The sequence below is a fragment of the Entelurus aequoreus genome, linkage group LG18 (assembly GCF_033978785.1).
Source record: "Entelurus aequoreus isolate RoL-2023_Sb linkage group LG18, RoL_Eaeq_v1.1, whole genome shotgun sequence".
NCBI classification, from domain to species: domain Eukaryota; kingdom Metazoa; phylum Chordata; class Actinopteri; order Syngnathiformes; family Syngnathidae; genus Entelurus; species Entelurus aequoreus.
Genome location: NC_084748.1, coordinates 11190176 through 11210106, shown reverse-complemented (window position 1 = coordinate 11210106; position 19931 = coordinate 11190176). Strand labels below are relative to the sequence as shown.

Here is a 19931-nt window from a genome sequence, read left to right as displayed (position 1 = left end):
TGCTTGCTGCTGTGTCATAATTTTGCCACCTGTCTTATTGCATAGTTTTAACAAGTAAATTATCGTTTTTTTTAGTATGCTAATAACCGCTAATTAGCATTTATGCTAGGTGTTGAGCTTTGGGCTAGAACTTGGTCAGTCCTAGAGCCATGTCCACATGACGCGAGAAATTCGGCCGCCATCTTGAAATGGTGATGAGGAGCCGGCGAGCAGCCTAAACTGACAGTTGACAGGTAGAAAACAAAGATGGTGTTCAGCGTTTTCCTGCTCAAATGAGCAGACTGTCGAAAATAGGAATCAGGGGATTACTTTTCACAAGTAAGATTTAACATTAACGTACTATTGGTTGTATTTTGTGAAAAGATTATTACCACAGAGTTGAGAAGGAGCAAAGATCTTTAATAGTACTGAAATCGTAGCCGCTAGCAAACAAGAGTATGACCACAATAGAATTGCTTGTCAATGAAATTAGCAATACTTTCTTAACAGTATAATTATAACCAGGAATAAGTAACAATATTCAAATACTAACATTGTTGGGTAAAACAGAATTTGGTTTTATTCTGAATCCAGTGAAACAGATTGGTGGTTTTAGCTGATATAAAGACTTTCAGGTGTTTATATATGTTTATGTTTAAGTATTTGGCAGACGCTTTTATCCAAAGTGACATATACATAAAAAAAACAATCACTGTAAACTTTATCATTTAAGGGAAGAATGTAATACAAAATATCAATACAAAGTGTCAAGACAGAATAAACTCTCTGCTGCTGCAGATATCTAATATCTAATGTATTCATACATTGTTTATGTAGGATATACGCATATAACCTAATCATGTTGTTTCTTAAAAATAGCTGAACGTTTTTCCCCCCTTCTCTGGGATTATATTCCCAGTTTTCATCTCGGACGTCTGGTCACTTATAGCATATAAGAATATTCTATTACTGTTAAGCAAACTATGAATAATAAAACACGCCAAAACATGTGTCCTTTATCATAGCTCCACGTATGACCAAAAAACGCGTGAAAATCGGTGGTATTCAGTGAGGTAAGGTGAATTAAATGCGCTGACAGTTCATTGCTCCTGCTAAATGAATTGCACTGAGTGGAGCGGATCACCAGTCCAAGATGGCGGCCCCGCGTCTCGTCAGCGCCAGTAGGCAGTAGCGCTCGATGCTGCGTCTACTTATAAATGTCTATGGTTAAAACAATCTCCATCCACACAAGTGTAGTGTCAAAACTGTCTTTGTCTACACACAAACGCATACACCTGCTGTCATGCACATTTTGTCCAATCAGAAGCCTGAAAAACATTGTTCTGTGAATAATTTCATTTGATCGAGCCTGTTTAGACATTCCACACTACAAAATAAAAGTATGTACTATGTGTGCTGATATATCAGATTAATGTAGTGTTAATTTTGACAGCAATTTTGTTTAGTCTGACAATGCATTTTAGTGTTATCATATTACTCTGACCAGTGTGAAAAAGCAACAGTGTTAAGTAATTCTACACATTGTGACACTAAATGGAGTACAATTAAAAGTTGAAAAGTTGACACTGGCCATAGTCTATTTTTGAGTGGGACCGAATTTTATCTGAAACGGAGTTAATATCAACTCTTTAAAGGCCTACTGAAACCCACTACTACCGACCACGCAGTCTGATAGTTTATATATCAATGATGAAATCTTAAAGGCCTACTGAAACCCACTACTACCGACCACGCAGTCTGATAGTTTATATATCAATGATGAAATCTTAACATTGCAACACATGCCAATACGGCCGGGTTAACTTATAAAGTGCAATTTTAAATTTCCCGGCAAACTTCCGGCTGAAAACGTTTCGATATGATGACGTATGCGCGTGACGTCAACTGTTGAAGTGGAAGTATTCGGAGCCCATTGAATCCAATACAAAAAGCTCTGTTTTCATCTCAAAGTTCCTCAGTATTCTGGACATCTGTGTTGGTGAATCTTTTGCAATTTGTTTAATGAACACTGGAGACTGCAAAGAAGAAAGCTGTAGGTGGGATCGGTGTATTAGCGGCGACTACAGCAACACAACCAGGAGGACTTTGAGGATAGCAGACGCGCTAGCCGAACGACCTCACCTTGACTTCCTCCGTCTCCGGGCCGCCGACCGCATCGGTGATCGGGTGAAGTCCTTCGTCGTACCGTCGATCGCTGGAACGCAGGTGAGCACGGGTCATTTCTGGAGAACATCCGCACCGTAACACAAAAAAACAAATACCCAGAATCTCATGCAGCCCTAACTCTTCCGGTCTACATTATACACCCCCGCTACCACCAAACCCCCCCACACATCAACACACACCCCAACCCCCCCACCCCCCCACCCCCCCCCCCCCCCCCCGTGCGTCGTTTGAGCGGAAGAGTTAGGGCTGCATGGGATTCTGGGTATTTGTTGTGTTGTGTTTATGTTGTGTTACAGTGCAGATGTTCTCCAGAAATGTGTTTGTCATTCTTTTTTGGTGCGGGTTCAAAGTGTGGCGCATATTTGTAACGTAACAGTGTTGAAGTTGTTTTTGTACGACTACCGTCAGTGTAAGCTATGTGGCTGTTGAACAAGTATGCCTTGCTGGCACTTACGTGAACAAGCAAAAGCTGCATTCAACATGCGGCCAAGCAGATACGCTGTTTAGGCAGGCTGTAGAGGGCACTAAAAGCAGTGCCAGCACGTCCTGAAATTTGGTAGTCTCCCGGAAAATTGAGAGGTTTGGCAAGAAAGACGCTATCAAGCGCCATTCAATTAAAAGTCGCGGGCCGCACTAACATTAAATTTCCTTATTAAGATGCGTGCCGGTGCGTGTGTCAGAGACCCCTGGTTAACATAGCACAAAGCAATTTAAGCTTTGTTTGCGGTGTTTTTCATTTTAAATTTTCAAAATTTTTTTGTGGCTCCCATTGTTTTCTTTAATTTGTGAAACTTTCCAAAATGGCTCTTTGAGTGGTAAAGGTTGCCGACCCCTGGTCTATCCTTCCAGTCAGGGGTGTATTTGTTTTGTTTCTATATGCAGTTAAGCCCGATGTACGATGCACGTTAGCTCAGTAGCTAAAGTGCTTCACCGATGTATTGTCGTGGAGATAAAAGTCACTGTGAATGTCCATTTCGCGTTCTCGACTCTCATTTTCAAGAGGATATAGTATCCGAGGTGGTTTAAAATACAAATCCGTGATCCACAATAGAAAAAGGAGAGAGTGTGAAATCCATTGAGCCTTTGTACCTAAGTTACGGTCGGAGCGAAAAAAGATACGTCCTGCACTGCACTCTAGTCCTTCACTCTCACGTTCCTCATCCACAAATCTTTCATCCTCGCTCAAATTAATGGGGTAATCGTCGCTTTCTCTGTCCCAATCGCTCTCGCTGCATTGTAAACAATGAGGAAATGTGAGGAGCCCTTCAACCTGTGACGTCACGCTACTTCCGGTACAGGCAAGGCTTTTTTTATCAGCGACCAAAAGTTGCGAACTTTATCGTCGATGTTCTCTACTAAATCCTTTCAGCAAAAATATGGCAATATCGCGAAATGATCAAGTATGACACATAGAATGGATCTGCTATCCCCGTTTAAATAAGAACATTTCATTTCAGTAGGCCTTTAAGAGTTAATCCAACATACTGTTTTTTTTACTGTGCACAGCTCAAGACTGACGCACTTTCAGTCGACTTTTAATGAAAAAAAACTACAGTCCAAAAAAAATGTCATCTTTTGAAAATAACGTTTTGTGTTCTTACTTCCTTAGAGCATGGAACACTTTCTTTTGTGGTCGGGGGACTGAGTCATGAAGACTACTCTGATGGCTTCATCAAACACCACCTTCAGACCTCGCAGAGTCAGCGCCGAGCACTCCAGGTACTTGACTGCTTCTGGAACAAACAAACACACACACACACACAATGGAATTTTTGTCCATCTTTAAGGTCAAAAATGACTGTTTGTTTAGCATATCATACATTGTCTTGATTAATCAAAGTACTAAGAATTGTTGATCATGTGACGTGACATCATGGGCTTCTAGTCAAGTTCCTCCACACCAAATGAGATGATTGACAGATATTTCTAATATTCTGCTTACTGATCTCCTTGGCCAGATCGATGCCTTGCTGGTGAGAGATGGGCGACAGATTGTTCTCCCTCAGTTTTTTGATGGTGTCTTGATCGTCCCTCAGGTCCAGCTTGGTGCCCACCAAGATGACGGGGGTGTTGGGGCAGTGGTGGCGCACCTCCTGGCACCACTGAAGCGGGAAAGGAGGGTGAGTAGGAGACGAGAGTAGTATATACGGAGCTCAATTAGGGCCAAAAGTTTTGTACTGTACTGGAAGAAATATCCCTATTTGTATTGACAAGTTGTTTGTCCTGATGCCACGCCCATCTCAGTTGATGCCCCACCCCCTACTTGCTAAAAATCTGAAACTAATATCGGACTGTCGATATTATTGGCCGATAAATGCTTTAAAATGTAATATCGGAAATTATCGGTATCGGTTTTAAAAAAGTAAAATGTATGACTTTTTAAAACGCCGCTGTATGGAGTGGTACACGGACGTAGGGAGAAGTACAGAGCAGTTGCGTCTCCCAGTCATACTTGCCAACCCTCCCGATTTTCCCGGGAGACTCCCGAATTTCAGAGCCCCTCCGGAAAGTCTCCCAGGGCAACCATTCTTACGGATTTCTCCCGGTTTCCACCCATACAACAACATTTGGGGCGTGCCTTAAAGGCACTGCCTTTGCGTGCCAGCCCAATCACATAATATCTACGGCTTTTCACACACATAAGTGAATGCAAAGCATACTTGGTCAACAGCCATACAGTTTACACTGAGGGTGGACGTATAAACAATTTTAACACTGTTACAAATATGCGCCACACTGCGAACCCACACCAAACAAGAATGTCAAACACATTTCGGGAGAACATCCGCACCGTAACACAACAGAACAAATACCCAGAACCCCTTGCAGCACTAACTCTTCCGGGACGCTACAATATAAATTTTTCAGCGTATAAGTCGCTCCGGAGTATAAGTCGCACCGGCCGAAAATGCATAATAAAGAAGGGAAAAAACATATATAAGTCGCATTTTTTGGGGAAATTTATTTGATCAAACCCAACACCAAGAATAGACATTTGAAAGGCAATTTAAAATAAATAAAGAATAGTGAACAACAGGCTGAATAAGTGTACGTTATATGAGGCATAAATAACCAACTGAGAACGTGCCTGGTATGTCAACGTAACATACTATGGTAAGAGTCATTCAAACAACTCTGGTAAAAAATGGGTTGTACTTGTATAGCGCTTTTCTATCCCTTTTTAAGGAGCCCAAAGCGCTTTGACAGTATTTCCACATTCACCCATTCACACACACGTTCACACACTGATGGCGGGAGCTGCCATGCAAGGCGCTAACCAGGACCCATCAAGAGCAAGGGTGAAATGTCTTGCCCAAGGACACAACGGACGTGACTAGGATGGTAGAAGGTGGGGATTGAACCAGTAACCCTCAGATTGCTGGCACGGCCATTCTCCCAACTTCGCCACGCCGTCCCCTAACTATAACATATAGAACATGCTATACGTTTACCAAACAATCTGTCACTCCTAATCGCTAAATCCAATGAAATCTTATACGTCTAGTCTCTTACGTGAATGAGCTAAATAATATTTTTCGATATTTTACGGTAATGTGTTAATAATTTCACACATAAGTCGCTCCTGAGTATAAGTCGCACCCCAAACTATGAAAAAAAACTGCGACTTATAGTCCGAAAAATACAGTATTTGTATTTTATTTTTATTGTACCTCTCTTTATTCAATTATTTTTGTGTCAGGTATCGTCCTCCATAGCTAAAGTCCCTGAGAATTGTCAGCAGTCTCCTTCCTGGTTCATTATGAGAATTAAGTGGACCCTACCATTTTTATGTCTTAGTCCAGACGGAGAACTGTTTGATTGTGACACACGTAGCAAACAAGGAACATAAAATACTTTTAAAAAAGTGACACGTTGAAGAAAGCATTTAATGCTAGCTAGCAGGCTACTTCCTGGTTCATGGAGATGACAAAGAAAAAATCTTATTAGCGATGTAAGTTTGCTTTTTAGAGCGGGAAAGCGATCCTAATGTGACTCAAACTTTAAAAAGAGAAAATTAAAAAACATTCTTGCAAACATTGTGTATGTTTGGTCGTTCATATGTTTGTTAGCTAGCAGGCTACTTCCTGCTTTTTAGCTTTGGTCAACGAGGCTCAGCTAGGCTAAACTAAAAAGCATCATATTTGATGATTGATTTAACACGGACAGGTAATCAGGTGCTTACTAACGAGCGCATGGAAGCTTTTTTTACGAGACTCACCTTTTCTTTGACGTTGTTGTACGACTCATGTTCAACCAGGGAGAAACAAATCAGAAACACATCCTGGACGCACAAAGACAAAAATACGCTGTTACAATGTTCCAACAAGTTCAAATACATGTCATACATTTCTTTTGGACTTTTTAGGAGGATAAAGTAGATGTTATTCAAACTGTATTAATCCAAGGTTGCCTCTAGGTGGCAGCGACATGAACGTATACCCCCTGGTGGCTGTAAGCAGCAAAGCAATTGAGTCTTTATGATCTTATTTAGTGATGTGATGACTTCTTATCAACAATTTTGACTTGTGTGTAGAGAGTCAAGTGTTAGTTTTTTTATTGATTACAGTGCATTTTAACCCGTGTGTGGTGTTCGGGTCTGTGGGACCCGTTTTCATTTTTTATTAAAAGAAAAATTATACAATTAATTAATTTTTCAAACTGAGACTCGCTGAAAACTGTTGCTTATTTTCTGTCTGATAAGATAATTATTCTCACTAAGCAGATTTTATGTCAGAGTGTTTTACTTGTTTTAAGTGTTTTGGTCCTAAATGATCTCAGTAAGATATTACAGCTTGTTGCTGAGATTTGATGACGTATATTGAGTAAAACATGCTTGAAACTAGAATAGCAAGTGTTGCAAAGCTGTGTCATCAACACTCAACACTATAAATTGCTTTTTTAAAGTAATAATTTCTTATTTCAAGCATGAAATAAAAAATCATGACTTTGACACAATTGTGTCTCGTAATTAAAACAGATGACCGTCAAATGGACTTTGCTGTTTTATTTTCAGTGAAACAATAGAAAATACGTACTCATATAGTAGTAAAGTTGGCACAGTACAGTATACTGACAGTTAATATTTAAACATTTGACATTTCAAACGATTTTGAACATAAATAGTTCATGCACATTCAGATACATTTTTCAAAATTGCAATAAAAAAAAAAATTGGCCTTAGACCATATGATTTGCCTGAGCGGCTAGGAGACCCCGAGAGTAACAAGCGGTTGCCTTGTTGCCTTTCCATTAAGAACAATAAACTAGTTTTTAGTATGTTTGCTGGTTTCAAGATAATGGCATTAATATTTTACTTAATTTAAGAATATTTTTCAACATATTGAGAAAAAAGGTCTCGTATTTGTTTTATCTATCAAGAGAAATGTACTTATTAAAGAGAATATACAAACCCCGTTTCCATATGAGTTGGGAAATTGTGTTAGATGTAAATATAAACGGAATAAAATGATTTGCAAATCCTTTTGAACCCATATTCAATTGAATGCACTACAAAGACAACATATTTGATGTTCAAACTCATAAACTTTATTTTTTTTTTGCAAATAATCATTAACTTAGAATTTCATGGCTGCAACACATGCCAACGTAGTTGGGAAAGGGCATGTTCACCACTGTGTTACATGGCCTTTCCTTTTAACAACACTCAGTAAATGTTTGGGAACTGAGGAGACACATTTTTGAAGCTTCTCAGGTGGAATTCTTTCCCATTCTTGCTTGATGTACAGCTTAAGTTGTTCAACAGTCCGGGGGTCTCCCTTGTGCTATTTTAGGCTTCATAATGCACCACACATTTTCAATGGGAGACAGGTCTGGACTACAGGCAGGCCAGTCTAGTACCCGCACTCTTTTACTATGAAGCCACGTTGATGTAACACGTGGCTTGGCATTGTCTTGCTGAAATAAGCAGGGGCGCCCATGATAACGTTGCTTGGATGGCAACATATGTTGCTCCAAAACCTGTATGTACCTTTCAGCATTAATGGTGCCTTCACAGATGTGTAAGTTACCCATGTCTTGGGCACTAATACACCCTTATACCATCACAGATGCTGGCTTTTCAACTTTGCGCCTATAACAATCCGGATGGTTCTTTTCCTCTTTGGTCCGGAGGACACGACGCCCACAGATTCCAAAAGCAATTTGAAATGTGGACTCGTCAGACCACAGAACACTTTTCCACTTTGTATCAGTCCATCTTAGATGAGCTCAGGCCCAGCGAAGCCGACGCCGTTTCTGGGTGTTGTTGGTAAACGGTTTTCGCCTTTCATAGTAGAGTTTTAACTTGCACTTACAGATGTAGCGACCAACTGTAGTTACTGACAGTGGGTTTCTGAAGTGTTCCTGAGCCCATGTGGTGATATCCTTCACACACTGATGTCGCTTGTTGATGCAGTACAGCCTGAGGGGTCGAAGGTCACAGGCTTAGCTGCTTACGTGCAGTGATTTCTCCAGATTCTCTGAACCCTTTGATGATATTACGAACCGTAGATGGAGAAATCCCTAAATTCCTTGCAATAGCTGGTTGGGAGAGGTTTTTCTTAAACTGTTCAACAATTTGCTCACACATTTGTTGACAAAGTGGTGACCCTCGCCCCATCCTTGTTTGTGAATGACTGAGCATTTCATGGAATCTACTTTTATACCCAATCATGGCACCCACCTGTTCCCAATTTGCCTGTTCACCTGTGGGATGTTCCAAATAAGTGTTTGATGAGCATTCCTCAACTTTATCAGTATTTATTGCCACCTTTCCCAACTTCTTTGTCACGTGTTGCTGGCATCAAATTTTAAAGTTAATGATTATTTGCAACAAAAAAAAAATGTTTATCAGTTTGAACATCAAATATGTTGTCTTTGTAGCATATTCAATTGAATATGGGTTGAAAATGATTTGCAAATCATTGTATTCCGTTTATATTTACATCTAACACAATTTCCCAACTCATATGGAAACGGGGTTTGTACTTATTTTAAGGTATTTTGGGGTTCATTGAGGTTAGCTAATTTTACTTGTTTTGGAAAGTCTTGACAAGCCAAATGTTCTTGTTCTATTGGCAGATAATTTTGCTTAGTTCAAATAAAATACCCCAAATGTTTGTATTTTTTTTCCTTGTTTTTGAACACTGACTTTTTGCAGTGTAGAAATGTGGAAATTGATGTTCTGTGTACCACACACACACACACACACACACGGCAGGCCTAAACAGGAGGAGGACAGATTGTAGGTACACAGAACATCAGAGGGTCAAATGTGCGAGAAAATGAGAGCAGACAGTGTTGACAAACAATGTAGCAACCTTGTGTGGGAACCCCATGTGCAGAAACACAAAAGAAGAATCCCTGTGGGATGCAGAAACTGGCAGAGAAATTTTCCGTGCAACGTTCATATTGTTGTTACTCAGCCAGCGTTTGTGGGTCTGATGGACCCGTTGCATTTTGTGGCTTTTAATGCCTCACAATCAAACTGAACAGATGTTTATTGGGATAAGGTAAACATCTGTTCAGTATTTGAACATAAAAGTGTTTGATTGTGAGGCATTAAAAGCCACAAAATGCAACGGGTCCATCAGACCCACAAACGCTGGCTGAGTAATAACAATATGAACATTACACAAGGGTTAAACATGAATAGGCTAGCGAAAAGTAGCATGTTAGCATCTTAGGTAAGGACAACCCAAAAAGAGCGCCGTGACGTACGGCACCTGCACAGCCTCTCTGGTTGCCATGGAGACAGACGCCACTTTTTAAAGTCGGCTGTGTGTACCGTCTGGGGGTAGGACAGTGGGTGGAGCCTGTCATAGTCCTCCTGTCCGGCCGTGTCCCAGAGGTTTAGAAGTACCGGCCTGCCGTCCAACATCACACTGGCCGAGTAGTTGTCGAAACTAAAATGTAAACAGTCGGGGGGAAAAAATTAATCGAGCAATTTTGTTGTTATTTACACAACTTAACACAATACTGCACAAGTTGGTAACTAGTAGTGGATTTTACTTTATTTGTGTGTGTGTGTGTGTGTGTGTGTTTTCTGGCATTGCTTACTTAATGGGGACATTGCTGTGTGTGTTTTCTGGCAATGCTTACTTAATGGGGACATCGCTTTAGGGGACCTCCTACGGTATGGGGACAAAAAAAGAGGTCCCCTAAAGGGAAACCTTTTTAAATGATAGTCAGATCCATTCTGAAGATGCCTAAGTGATTTTTTTTTATAATTTTATAATATTTTTTTATGTTCTTTATGTTCAAAAATAAAAAAGTATAAATAAAAGTTTAAATGAGTTTGTATTTTATTTCTGTGGTTTAAGGTAAGATTATATAATTCTTTATTGATCCCACAACAGGGACATTTGGGTTACTTTGTTTACGTGTTTCAAATATTGGTAAAAGAGAAAATTAATTGTCTTGAAAAGTTAAACATTTGTTATCCTGGCATTAATAGTACTGTGATTCTGTATGGTATCCATCCTTAGTTCAAACTAATATATTTTTCCAAAAACACAATCTGGTTTAGTGTTCCTTAGGATGATATTTTCATACAGCATGATTATAAAACATTATTACCTTGAAGTTTGATTCACATTCAGAATTTTCCATCCATATGGTAGTTGGAGTTGCAGACAACTTCATTACTGCTAAATAGCAGTTTTCAGTAATGTCACAGAAGATGCAGGATTCACTTTAACATTTAAGTGGTGAAACTTCCCATAAGAGGACAGCTGTAGTGCTGTATTTTGAGCATCATGTCATGTATAATTAGAACTTTTTTTTTTTTAAATGGTCCTCAGTAGTCACGTACAAATGTGTGTGAATTATGCAAAATTATTTAAATTTGGTCCCCATGAACCATATTAACTCTTTTCCCCCAGGGTTTTGATTGATTGATTGATTGATTGATTGAGACTTTTATTAGTAGGTTGCACAGTGAAGTACATATTCCGTACAATTGACCACTAAATGGTAACACCCGAATAAGTTTTTCAACTTGTTTAAGTCGGGGTCCACTTAAATTGATTCATGATACAGATATATACTATCATATATACTATCATCATAATACAGTCATCACACAAGATAATCACATTGAATTATTTACATTATTTACAATCAGGGGTGTGGGGGGTAGGATATGGACAGCAAGTAGTGGACATAGAGAGAGAGAGAGAGAGAGATCAGAAGGCATAAGAAAAAGTATCTGCATTTGATAGTTTACATTTGATTATTAGCAATCCGGGGAGGGTATTAGTTTAGGGTTATAGCTGCCTGGAGGTGAACTCTTATTGCGGTTTTGAAGGAGGATAGAGATGCCCTTTCTTTTATACCTGTTGGGAGCGCATTCCACATTGATGTGGCATAGAAAGAGAATGAGTTAAGACCTTTGTTAGTTCGGAATCTGGGTTTAACGTGGTTAGTGGAGCTCCCCCTGGTGTTGTGGTTATGGCGGTCATTTACGTTAAGGAAGTAGTTTGACATGTACTTCGGTATCAGGGAGGTGTAGTGGATTTTATAGACTAGGCTCAGTGCAAGTTGTTTAATTCTGTCCTCCAGTAAGAATGATCAGCACATTACTTCATCAATCCAGAGATTTAAAGACGTGTATGAGCTAACTGGGCAGTGGCCATTTTACACCATTTTTTAAATCATTTTTCATCATCATTTCATGGTTTTTTTGTTTCTTATACATTTCCATGATCAGAAAGGAGCAGATGGAAGAATACTATTCTTATATTTATCTGCCCTCTTTTTAACACAAATAATTTTAGATGACTTTATCCCTGTTCCCTCGACCAACACCCCAACTCCAATATACTTTTAATTTTCGTATAAGCATTTTCAAAATGACACGTCCAATCAAAATCAAAAATCAGTTTGATATAATTCCAGTTGTCTTGCAACTTTTTAAGTCTTTGTCTAGAGAGTTCCATGCTTTCACAGCAGCAACAGACAAGCACATTTGCTTCAAATTTGTTCGCACTCTTGGATGTTTAAAATCATACGGCCTTCTGTGGTTCTCATCTTCAGACGTGAACACAAATAACTTTTGTAAGTCCTTCGGAAGAACTTTATTTCTAGCTTTGAACATCACTAATAGAGTATGCAATTCTACAATGTCTTTTAGTTTTAATAATCCTGACCTAATGAAGAGTGGATTTGTGTGGTCTCTATATCATACTGTAAAAATAATACAAATTGCTCTTTTCTGTGAAATAAATAAAGGCATTATGTTGCTGTGATATGTATTTCCCCATATTTCTGCACAATAATTGAAATAAGGTAGAATAATTGAGTAATATAACATTCTCATTGTATTATATGGGAAACTGTATTTAACCTAGTTCAAAATAAATAAGCTTTTAGATACCTTATTTTTCACATGCGATATATGAGCTTTCCATGTCAACTTTTCATCTAAGATGACCCCAAGAAATCTGAATTCAGACACCTCAATTTTCACATTGATAATGGATAAACTAAATTCTATCTTTCTTTTATTACTGAATACCATAAATTTAGTAGTTTCCAAGTTTAAAGATAATTTATTTACATCAAAACACAATTTTAGTTTAACCATTTCCTCTTCAATATTATCGGCTAAGATTTTCAAGTGATCTCCTGAACAGTATACATTTCTATCGTCTGCGAATAATACGTACTGTAAAATTTTCGAAACCTCACAAATATCATTTATTTATCAAATAAAAAGTTTGGGTCCTAAAATCGAACTTTGTGGAATTCCACATTCAATATTCATACATTCTGACCTATGATCATCGATCTCAACATATTGCTGTCGTTGTTGTAAATAGCTGGTTAACCAGTCCAGTGCAACTCCTCTAACTTATGCCTCCACAACCTGTAGAAAGGGTGGTCCCCACAAGTGATGAGCAAAAACTTGGTCCCCATTCCATATGATAACCTGTATGTGCGCGTGTGTGTGTGTGTGTGTGTGTGTATACTCACACAGTCGGAATGTATTCTTCAGGGAAGGTGTTGGTTGTGTAGCTGATGAGCAGACATGTTTTCCCCACAGCCCTAAAAACACACACACGAAACACGTATGGAAATGATAAAGGTTGCTTTGTTTCTGGAGGTTTTCTCTGTGTAGTTACTTGTAGACTAACTACATTACCCAGAATAAGAAGTATAGAGTTACAAGCGAGAATAAGTATCCTGCAGACTTGTAAAAAATAGAGTTCCTGTGTTGCTAAAACTGTTGTTTCCCGCATTTTTTAAACAAGCAACAAACATGGCCACTTTAAACGCGGTTTCATGCACGTAGTCTGGGCTTGTGGAGGCGGATCTTCACTCGAGTGGCCTATACTTTTGTTACTGCCTGTATTTATCAAAACAAACACAAAAAGTGAGAAAATAAAGAAATAGAGTTACAAGCGAGTATGAGTATCCTGCAGACTTCTAAAAAATAGAGTTCCTGTATTGCTGAAACTGTTGTTTCCGCATTTTTTAAACAAGCAACAAACGTGGCCTAGTGGTTGGAGTGCCCGCCCTGAGATCGGTAGGTTGTGAGTTCAAACCCTGGCCGAGTCATACCAAGGACTTTAAAAATGGGAGTCATTACCTCCCTGCTTGGCACTCAGCATCAAGGGTTGGAATTGGGGGTTAAATCACCAAAAATTATTCCCGGGCGCGCCACCGCTGCTGCCCACTGCTCCCCTCACCTCCCAGGGGGTGAACAAGGGGATGGGTCAAATGCAGAGGACAAATTTCACCACACCTAGTGTGTGTGTGACAATCATTGGTACTTTAACTTTAACTTTTGTATACTTGTTCTCTGGGCTTGTGGAAGCGGATCTCCAGTCGCACGGCAAGTACTTTCGTTACTGCCTGTATTTCTCGAAACAAACAAAACAAAATAAACAAAGTGAGGGGAAAAAAACATGAAAATCCAAATGTGCTGCCCTCTACAAGCTCTTTTTCAAACATTTGTTTGGGATTTAGAGCTTGAGGTTTAGGACAATCATTTACTTTATTAGTCCCTGAGGGGAAATTTAGATTTTCAGCACGGTCCCACTCAAGAGTAGACATACATAACAGGGAGACAGAACAGGAACGCTGACGGGTCAGCCAACTTCCGGCGCCCCTTAGAAAGATGGGAAAAAGATCAACGCTGTGGGGGTGGGAGGATGAGTAAAAAAAGCTTCGGTCAGACTGGGTTCCTGGGAAGGGGGTCCAGACTGATGCCAACAAAAAAAAACTCAATAGCCAAAAGCACACATAAACAAGTTGCATAGAATCCACAAGACTTGCAACCGAGGGGAGGAAGTGGGTCTACAGAGGCAGGCTGCTGCTATCTAAGCGCTGCCCAGCCGTCCATCACCTCTAAGGGATTCAAGCTTGGAAGACGTGGAATGGAAGGTGGGGTATGTAATGTGTGGCGTGTATTTTTCGTGGATGCATGTGTGTGTGTGTAAGCCTGCAGCGTGTGTCTGTTCCGCGACCTCAGTGTTCTCGCAACCGCCAGTCAGTCCAAAGTCAACAACAGGTGTGTGTCCATGAGAGACAAGAAGGGAGCTTCGGGAGAGTCTCGAAGCCAGGGAAACAATCCAAGTAAGAATGTTTTGTATGCAGGCGAAAATTAAATTAGTTCTTTTTATTCTTAATGGTCTATTATTGGTCCTCAAATTCATCCTGCAGGGCAGACGGTCAGATGTTTTCCAAATCACATGTGTGTCCACAGTTCTGCCCGCATCCTCCAATCATTTGTGGCAGCTTTGGGGTACTTTGAAGACTGCCAGCAACTTCCAATTTGTGGACAAACCAGAGCAACGATTACTCCAAACAGCAGATGTCCTGTTGTCGTAATTCCGAATATGTGGATATCTTAAACGTCCTCGACTGAAAGTGTCGACAGTCACGCGGCACTCCTTGTTCTCCCAAGAGTCCGTCGTGTGTCCAGCAACAACCGCTCCGTCAAGACAGGCAGGTCCCCCCAAACCCAAGATCTTGTCAATTTCGTTGAGAGGCCAGTTAATCAGTTCCATTGTTTAGATTTGGAGCAGTGCAAAAAAAGGCAACCAGAAAGTTAAGAAAAGACAAAGAAGCAAGCAGGAGAGATAAGGGAGAGAAGGGTGCTTCAAGAGAGTCTCGAAGCCAGGGAAACATTTCAAGTTAGAATATTTTGTATGCGGGCGAAAATAAAATTAGCTTTTTATTCTTAATGGTCTATTACTGGTCCTCAAATTCATCCTGCAGGGCAGACTGTCCGATGTTAACCAAATCACAAAGTGTCCACAGTTCTGCCCGCATCCTCCAATCATTTGTGGCAGCTTTGGGGTACTTTGAAGACTGCCAGCAACTTCCAATTTGTGGACAAACCAGAGCAACAATTACTCCAAACAGCAGATGTCCTGTTGTCGTAATTCCGAATATGTGGATATCTTAAACGTCCTCGACTGAAAGGGTCGACAGGCACTCCTTGTTCTCCCAAGGTTCCGTCGTGTGTCCAGCAACAACTGCTCCGTCAAGACAGGCAGGTTCCCCCAAACCCAAGATATTGTCAATTTCATTTAGAGGCCAGTTAGTTAGTTCCCATGTTTAAATTTGGTGAGCAGTGCAAAAAGAGGCAACCAGAGAGTTAAGACAAGACAAGGAAGCAAGCCGGAGAGAGAAGGGAGCTTTGAGAGAGTCTCGAAGCCAGGGAAACAGTCCAAGTTAGAATGTTTTTTATGCGGGCGAAAATAAAATTAGCTTTTTATTCTTAATGGTCTATCACTGGTCCTCAAATTCATCCTGCAGGGCAGACTGTCCGATGTTAACCAAATCACAAAGTGTCCACAGTTCTGCCCGCATCCTCCAATCATTTGTGGCACCTTTGGGGTACTTTTGTTCTCCCAAGAGTCCGTCGTGTGTCCAGCAACAACCGCTCCGTCAAGACAAGCAGGTCCCCCCAAACCCAAGATCTTGTCAATTTCGTTGGGAGGCCAGTTAATCAGTTCCATTGTTTAAATTTGGGGAGCAGTGCAAAAAAAGACAACCAGAAAGTTAAGACAAGACAAAGAAGCAAGCAGGAGAGGAAAGGGGAGCGTCCGCCCTCGATGAGTGCTGCTGAGAAAGTATCTTCCATAGCCAACCAGCACACGAAAAGGCTGTTCCCAAAATGTTTCCCACTAAATTGGAAGCATCTCCTGCGACTTGGCAGAGTCTTCAGTAATGCGGAGCCGTTGTGGTGAAGAAGGAGCTGAGCCGGAAGGCAAAGCTCTCAATTTACCGGTCGATCTACGTTCCCATCCTCACCTATGGTCATGAGCTTTGGGTTATGACCGAAAGGACAAGATCACGGGTACAAGCGGCCGAAATGAGCTTCCTCCGTCGGGTGGCGGGTCTCTCCCTTAGAGATAGGGTGAGAAGCTCTGTCATCCGGGAGGAGCTCAAAGTAAAGCTGCTGCTCCTTCACATCGAGAGGAGCCAGATGAGGTGGTTCGGGCATCTGGTCAGGATGCCACCCGAACGCCTCCCTAATGTGTTTAGGGCACGACCGACCGGTTGGAGGCCACGGGGGAAACCCAGGACACGTTGGGAAGGCCATGTCTCCAGGCTGGCCTGGGAACGCCTCAGGATCCCCCGGGAGGAGCTGGACGAAGTGGCTGGGGAGAGGAAAGTCTGGGCTTCCCTGCCGACCTCGGATAAGCGGAATAAGATGGACGGATGGCAGTTTGAAGTAGTATTATAATCAGAGAAACAAAACATTCAAAACAGGTCCTACCGGGTAGCCGACCTCCCGTGTCACGTCAACCGCAGCCAGTCGAAACGACGGACATTTGTAGTTTCTAGTAATAATATGCTGTATTTTTTTTAAATTCTTCTTTCGACACCTCGTCGTCACCTCGCTCATAGCAGAGGAAAAACGCTCCCGCTTGCCAACGGCAGGTGACGTTTAAAAATGTACTTTCATTTTCAAGCTAACTGACAAAGTCGAGTAGAAAGTAGGAAAGTTGAAGTCGTACCCGTCTCCCACGGCCATGCACTTGATGGTCTGCATCTTGGTCCTCTCGTCACACACACACTCACACACACACACTAAGAGGCAGATCAGTGTGAGACTAAGGAAAATGTAACACACACACTCACTCTTTCTTTTGCTGTGTGTGTGTGTGTGTGTGTGTGTGTGTGTGTGTGTGTGTGTGTGTGTGTGTGTGTGTGTGTGTGTGTGTGTGTGTGTGTGTGTGTGTGTGTGTGTGTGTGGGGGTGTGTGGGGGTGTGTGTGTGTGTGTGTGTGTGTGTGCGTGTGTGTCAGTACTTTGTGATTAATTCGCTAGAACCCTCATCAAGGTGTCGCCGTCATTTCTTTTTAACTTCCTCCTTCACTCAGTCGCTTAATGGCCTTGTTTTTTTCCATTTGATGTTCAATATTTTCACATTAAGTGTTACATGTTTTGAACAATATATTTTTAAAAAAATGTTTAAATTAGTTGCATTTATTTTTGACATTTTTTATCGTGTCAGTCCGTATGTCCATGACAATACTAGAACAAGTATAACCAGCAGATGAATGTGTTTTTAATAAGGTAGTAAGTTAATAATATAATAATGAAATGTATCATTGTTTGACATGTTTAAAAAATAATAAATAACAATGATGGAGCCTAAAACAATCTGGTGGATAAAAGATATCTATTGTAAGGCAAGAATATACAAAACCAGTGAAGTTGGCAGCAGTCCGGATGGTTCTTTTCCTCTTTGGTCCGGAGGACACGACGTCCACAGTCTCCAAAACCAATTTGAAATGTGGATTCGTCAGACCACAGAACACTTTTCCACTTTGCATCAGTCCATCTTAGATGAGCTCAGGCCCAGCGAAGCCGCCGGCGTTTCTCCGTGTTGTTGATAAATGGCTTTTCGCTTTGCATAGTAGAGTTTTAACTTGCACTTACAGATGTAGCGACCAACTGTAGTTACTGACAATGGTTTTCTGAAGTGTTTCTGAGCCCATGTGGTGATATCCTTTACACACTGATTTCGGTTTTTGATGCACTACCGCCTGAGGGATCGAAGGTCTGTAATGTCATGGCTTACGTGCAGTGATTTCTCCAGATTCTCTGAACCCTTTGATGATATTACGGACCGTAGATGGTGAAATCCCCAAATTCCTTGCAATAGCTGGTTGAGAAATGTTGTTGTCACACTGTTGGACAATTTGCTCACGCATTTGTTGACAAAGTGGTGACCCTCGTCCCATCTTTGTTTGTGAACGACTGAGCATTTCATGGAAGCTGCTTTTATACCCAATCATGGCACCCACCTGTTCCCAATTAACCTGTACACCAGTGGGATGTTCCAAATTTTTTGCCACTCGTGCAAGCTTTTTTGAAAAATATTGCAGCCATCAAATTCCAAATGAGCTAATATTTGCAAAAAAATAAAAAAGTTTACCAGTTCAAACGTTACATATCTTGTCTTTGCAGTCTATTCAATTGAGTATAAGTTGAAAAGGATTTGCAAATCATTGTATTCTGTTTTTATTTAACGATTTACACAACGTGCCAACTTCACTGGTTTTGTAAGTATTAACGTACTATAACTATATCATACATTATCATATATATTTAACATCGGTGTGTTTATTATCCACTTCATCCAACGTACTATTAAAATATTTATTTTTTTCATGGATTTTTATTTATTTTTGTTGTAATTTTTGAGGTGTTTGTTGGTCACTTCAAGCGCCTACTGTCTCCTGGTCAGACCCAGTCTGAGGCAGAGTAAGGTAAGTCAGACAATTGACTTGCGGTCATTCTTGTTTGGTGTGGGTTCACAGTGTGGCGCATATTTGTAACAGTGTTAAAGTTGTTTATACGGCTACCCTCAGTGTGACCTGTATGGCTGTTGACCAAGTATGCTTTGCATTCACTTGTGTGAAAAGCCGTAGATATTATGTGATTGGGCTGGCACGCAAAGGCAGTGCCTTTAAGTCACGACCCCAATATTGTTGTATGGGTGGAAATCGGGAGAAATTCGGGAGAATGGTTGCCCCGGGTGATTTTCGGGAGGGGCACTGAAATTCGTGAGACACCCGGGAAAATCGTGAGGGTTGGCAAGTATGACTGGGATACGCAACTGCTCTGTACTTCTCCCTACGTCCGTGTACCACTCCGTACAGCGGCGTTTTAAAAAGTCATACATTTTACTTTTTGAAAACCGATACCGATAATTTCCGATATTACATTTTAAAGAATTTATCGGCCAATAATATTGGCAGTCTGATATTATCGGACATCTCTATGAAGAGTTCATGCTCATTTAATTCCCTGACATATTTTCACACAGCTGAGAACTTTTCAGTTGATGTGATGCATGACATTTTGGAAGTGGTGGCCCAATACACATTGAAATTATTGTTTACATACGGTAAAAAACAAAATGTTACACTGGGCGAAGTCAATTTAAGAATGCAAAGTTTTGAGTATGGATTCATGGAGAGAAACAAAAGGCAAGTAGCTGTGAATTTAGGTGGAGAGTTCGATTTTGGACTGAATATGTTTTAGTCATGAGGAATGTTCCCCTCATATCTGGAGATTTAGTCTACTCTACTGCAGTGTTTTTCAACCTTTTTTGAGCTAAGGCACATTTTTTTCATAAAAAATACAGAGGCACACCACCAGCAGAAAAGGTTAAAAAATGAAACTCCACCAGGTTGTCGTGCCTTATTTTGATTTTGTTGTTGTTTCCTGTGTGTAGTGCTTTAGTTCCTGTCTTGCGCTGTTATTTTGGTGACCCCTCCTGTTTTGTTGGTGCTC

The 19931-nt window shown here is 40.7% G+C and overlaps 2 protein-coding genes across 7 annotated transcripts in view; one reads left to right on the top strand and one right to left on the bottom strand.

The window, feature by feature from the left end:
- Positions 1-17265, bottom strand: part of LOC133633788 (ras-related C3 botulinum toxin substrate 2-like) — an 84632-nt gene extending 67367 nt beyond the window's left edge. Inside the window, exons 1-6 of one of the 2 annotated variants that reach the window (XM_062026486.1) lie at positions 17142-17265; positions 13141-13212; positions 9953-10070; positions 6386-6448; positions 4109-4268; positions 3768-3899 (exon numbers count right to left, since the gene is read on the bottom strand). In XM_062026486.1, coding sequence (XP_061882470.1) covers positions 3772-3899; positions 4109-4268; positions 6386-6448; positions 9953-10070; positions 13141-13212; positions 17142-17176 — 576 coding nt within the window. In that variant the 5' untranslated portion in view covers positions 17177-17265 and the 3' untranslated portion in view covers positions 3768-3771. The remainder of the gene's footprint in view (positions 1-3767; positions 3900-4108; positions 4269-6385; positions 6449-9952; positions 10071-13140; positions 13213-17141) is intronic. The other variant, XM_062026485.1, reaches the window with a different exon arrangement.
- The window catches only part of LOC133633786 (cytohesin-4-like), a 78612-nt gene that overhangs the window by 390 nt on the left and 58291 nt on the right, over positions 1-19931 (top strand). For 3 of the 5 annotated variants that reach the window (XM_062026479.1, XM_062026482.1, XM_062026481.1), the window contains exons 2-3: positions 3776-3885; positions 4203-4286. The gene's annotated coding sequence lies outside the window, so the exon portion shown is untranslated. Of the gene's footprint in view, positions 1-3775; positions 3886-4202; positions 4287-5866; positions 5933-19931 lie in introns of those variants that run through there. The other 2 variants (XM_062026480.1, XM_062026483.1) reach the window with 2 other exon arrangements.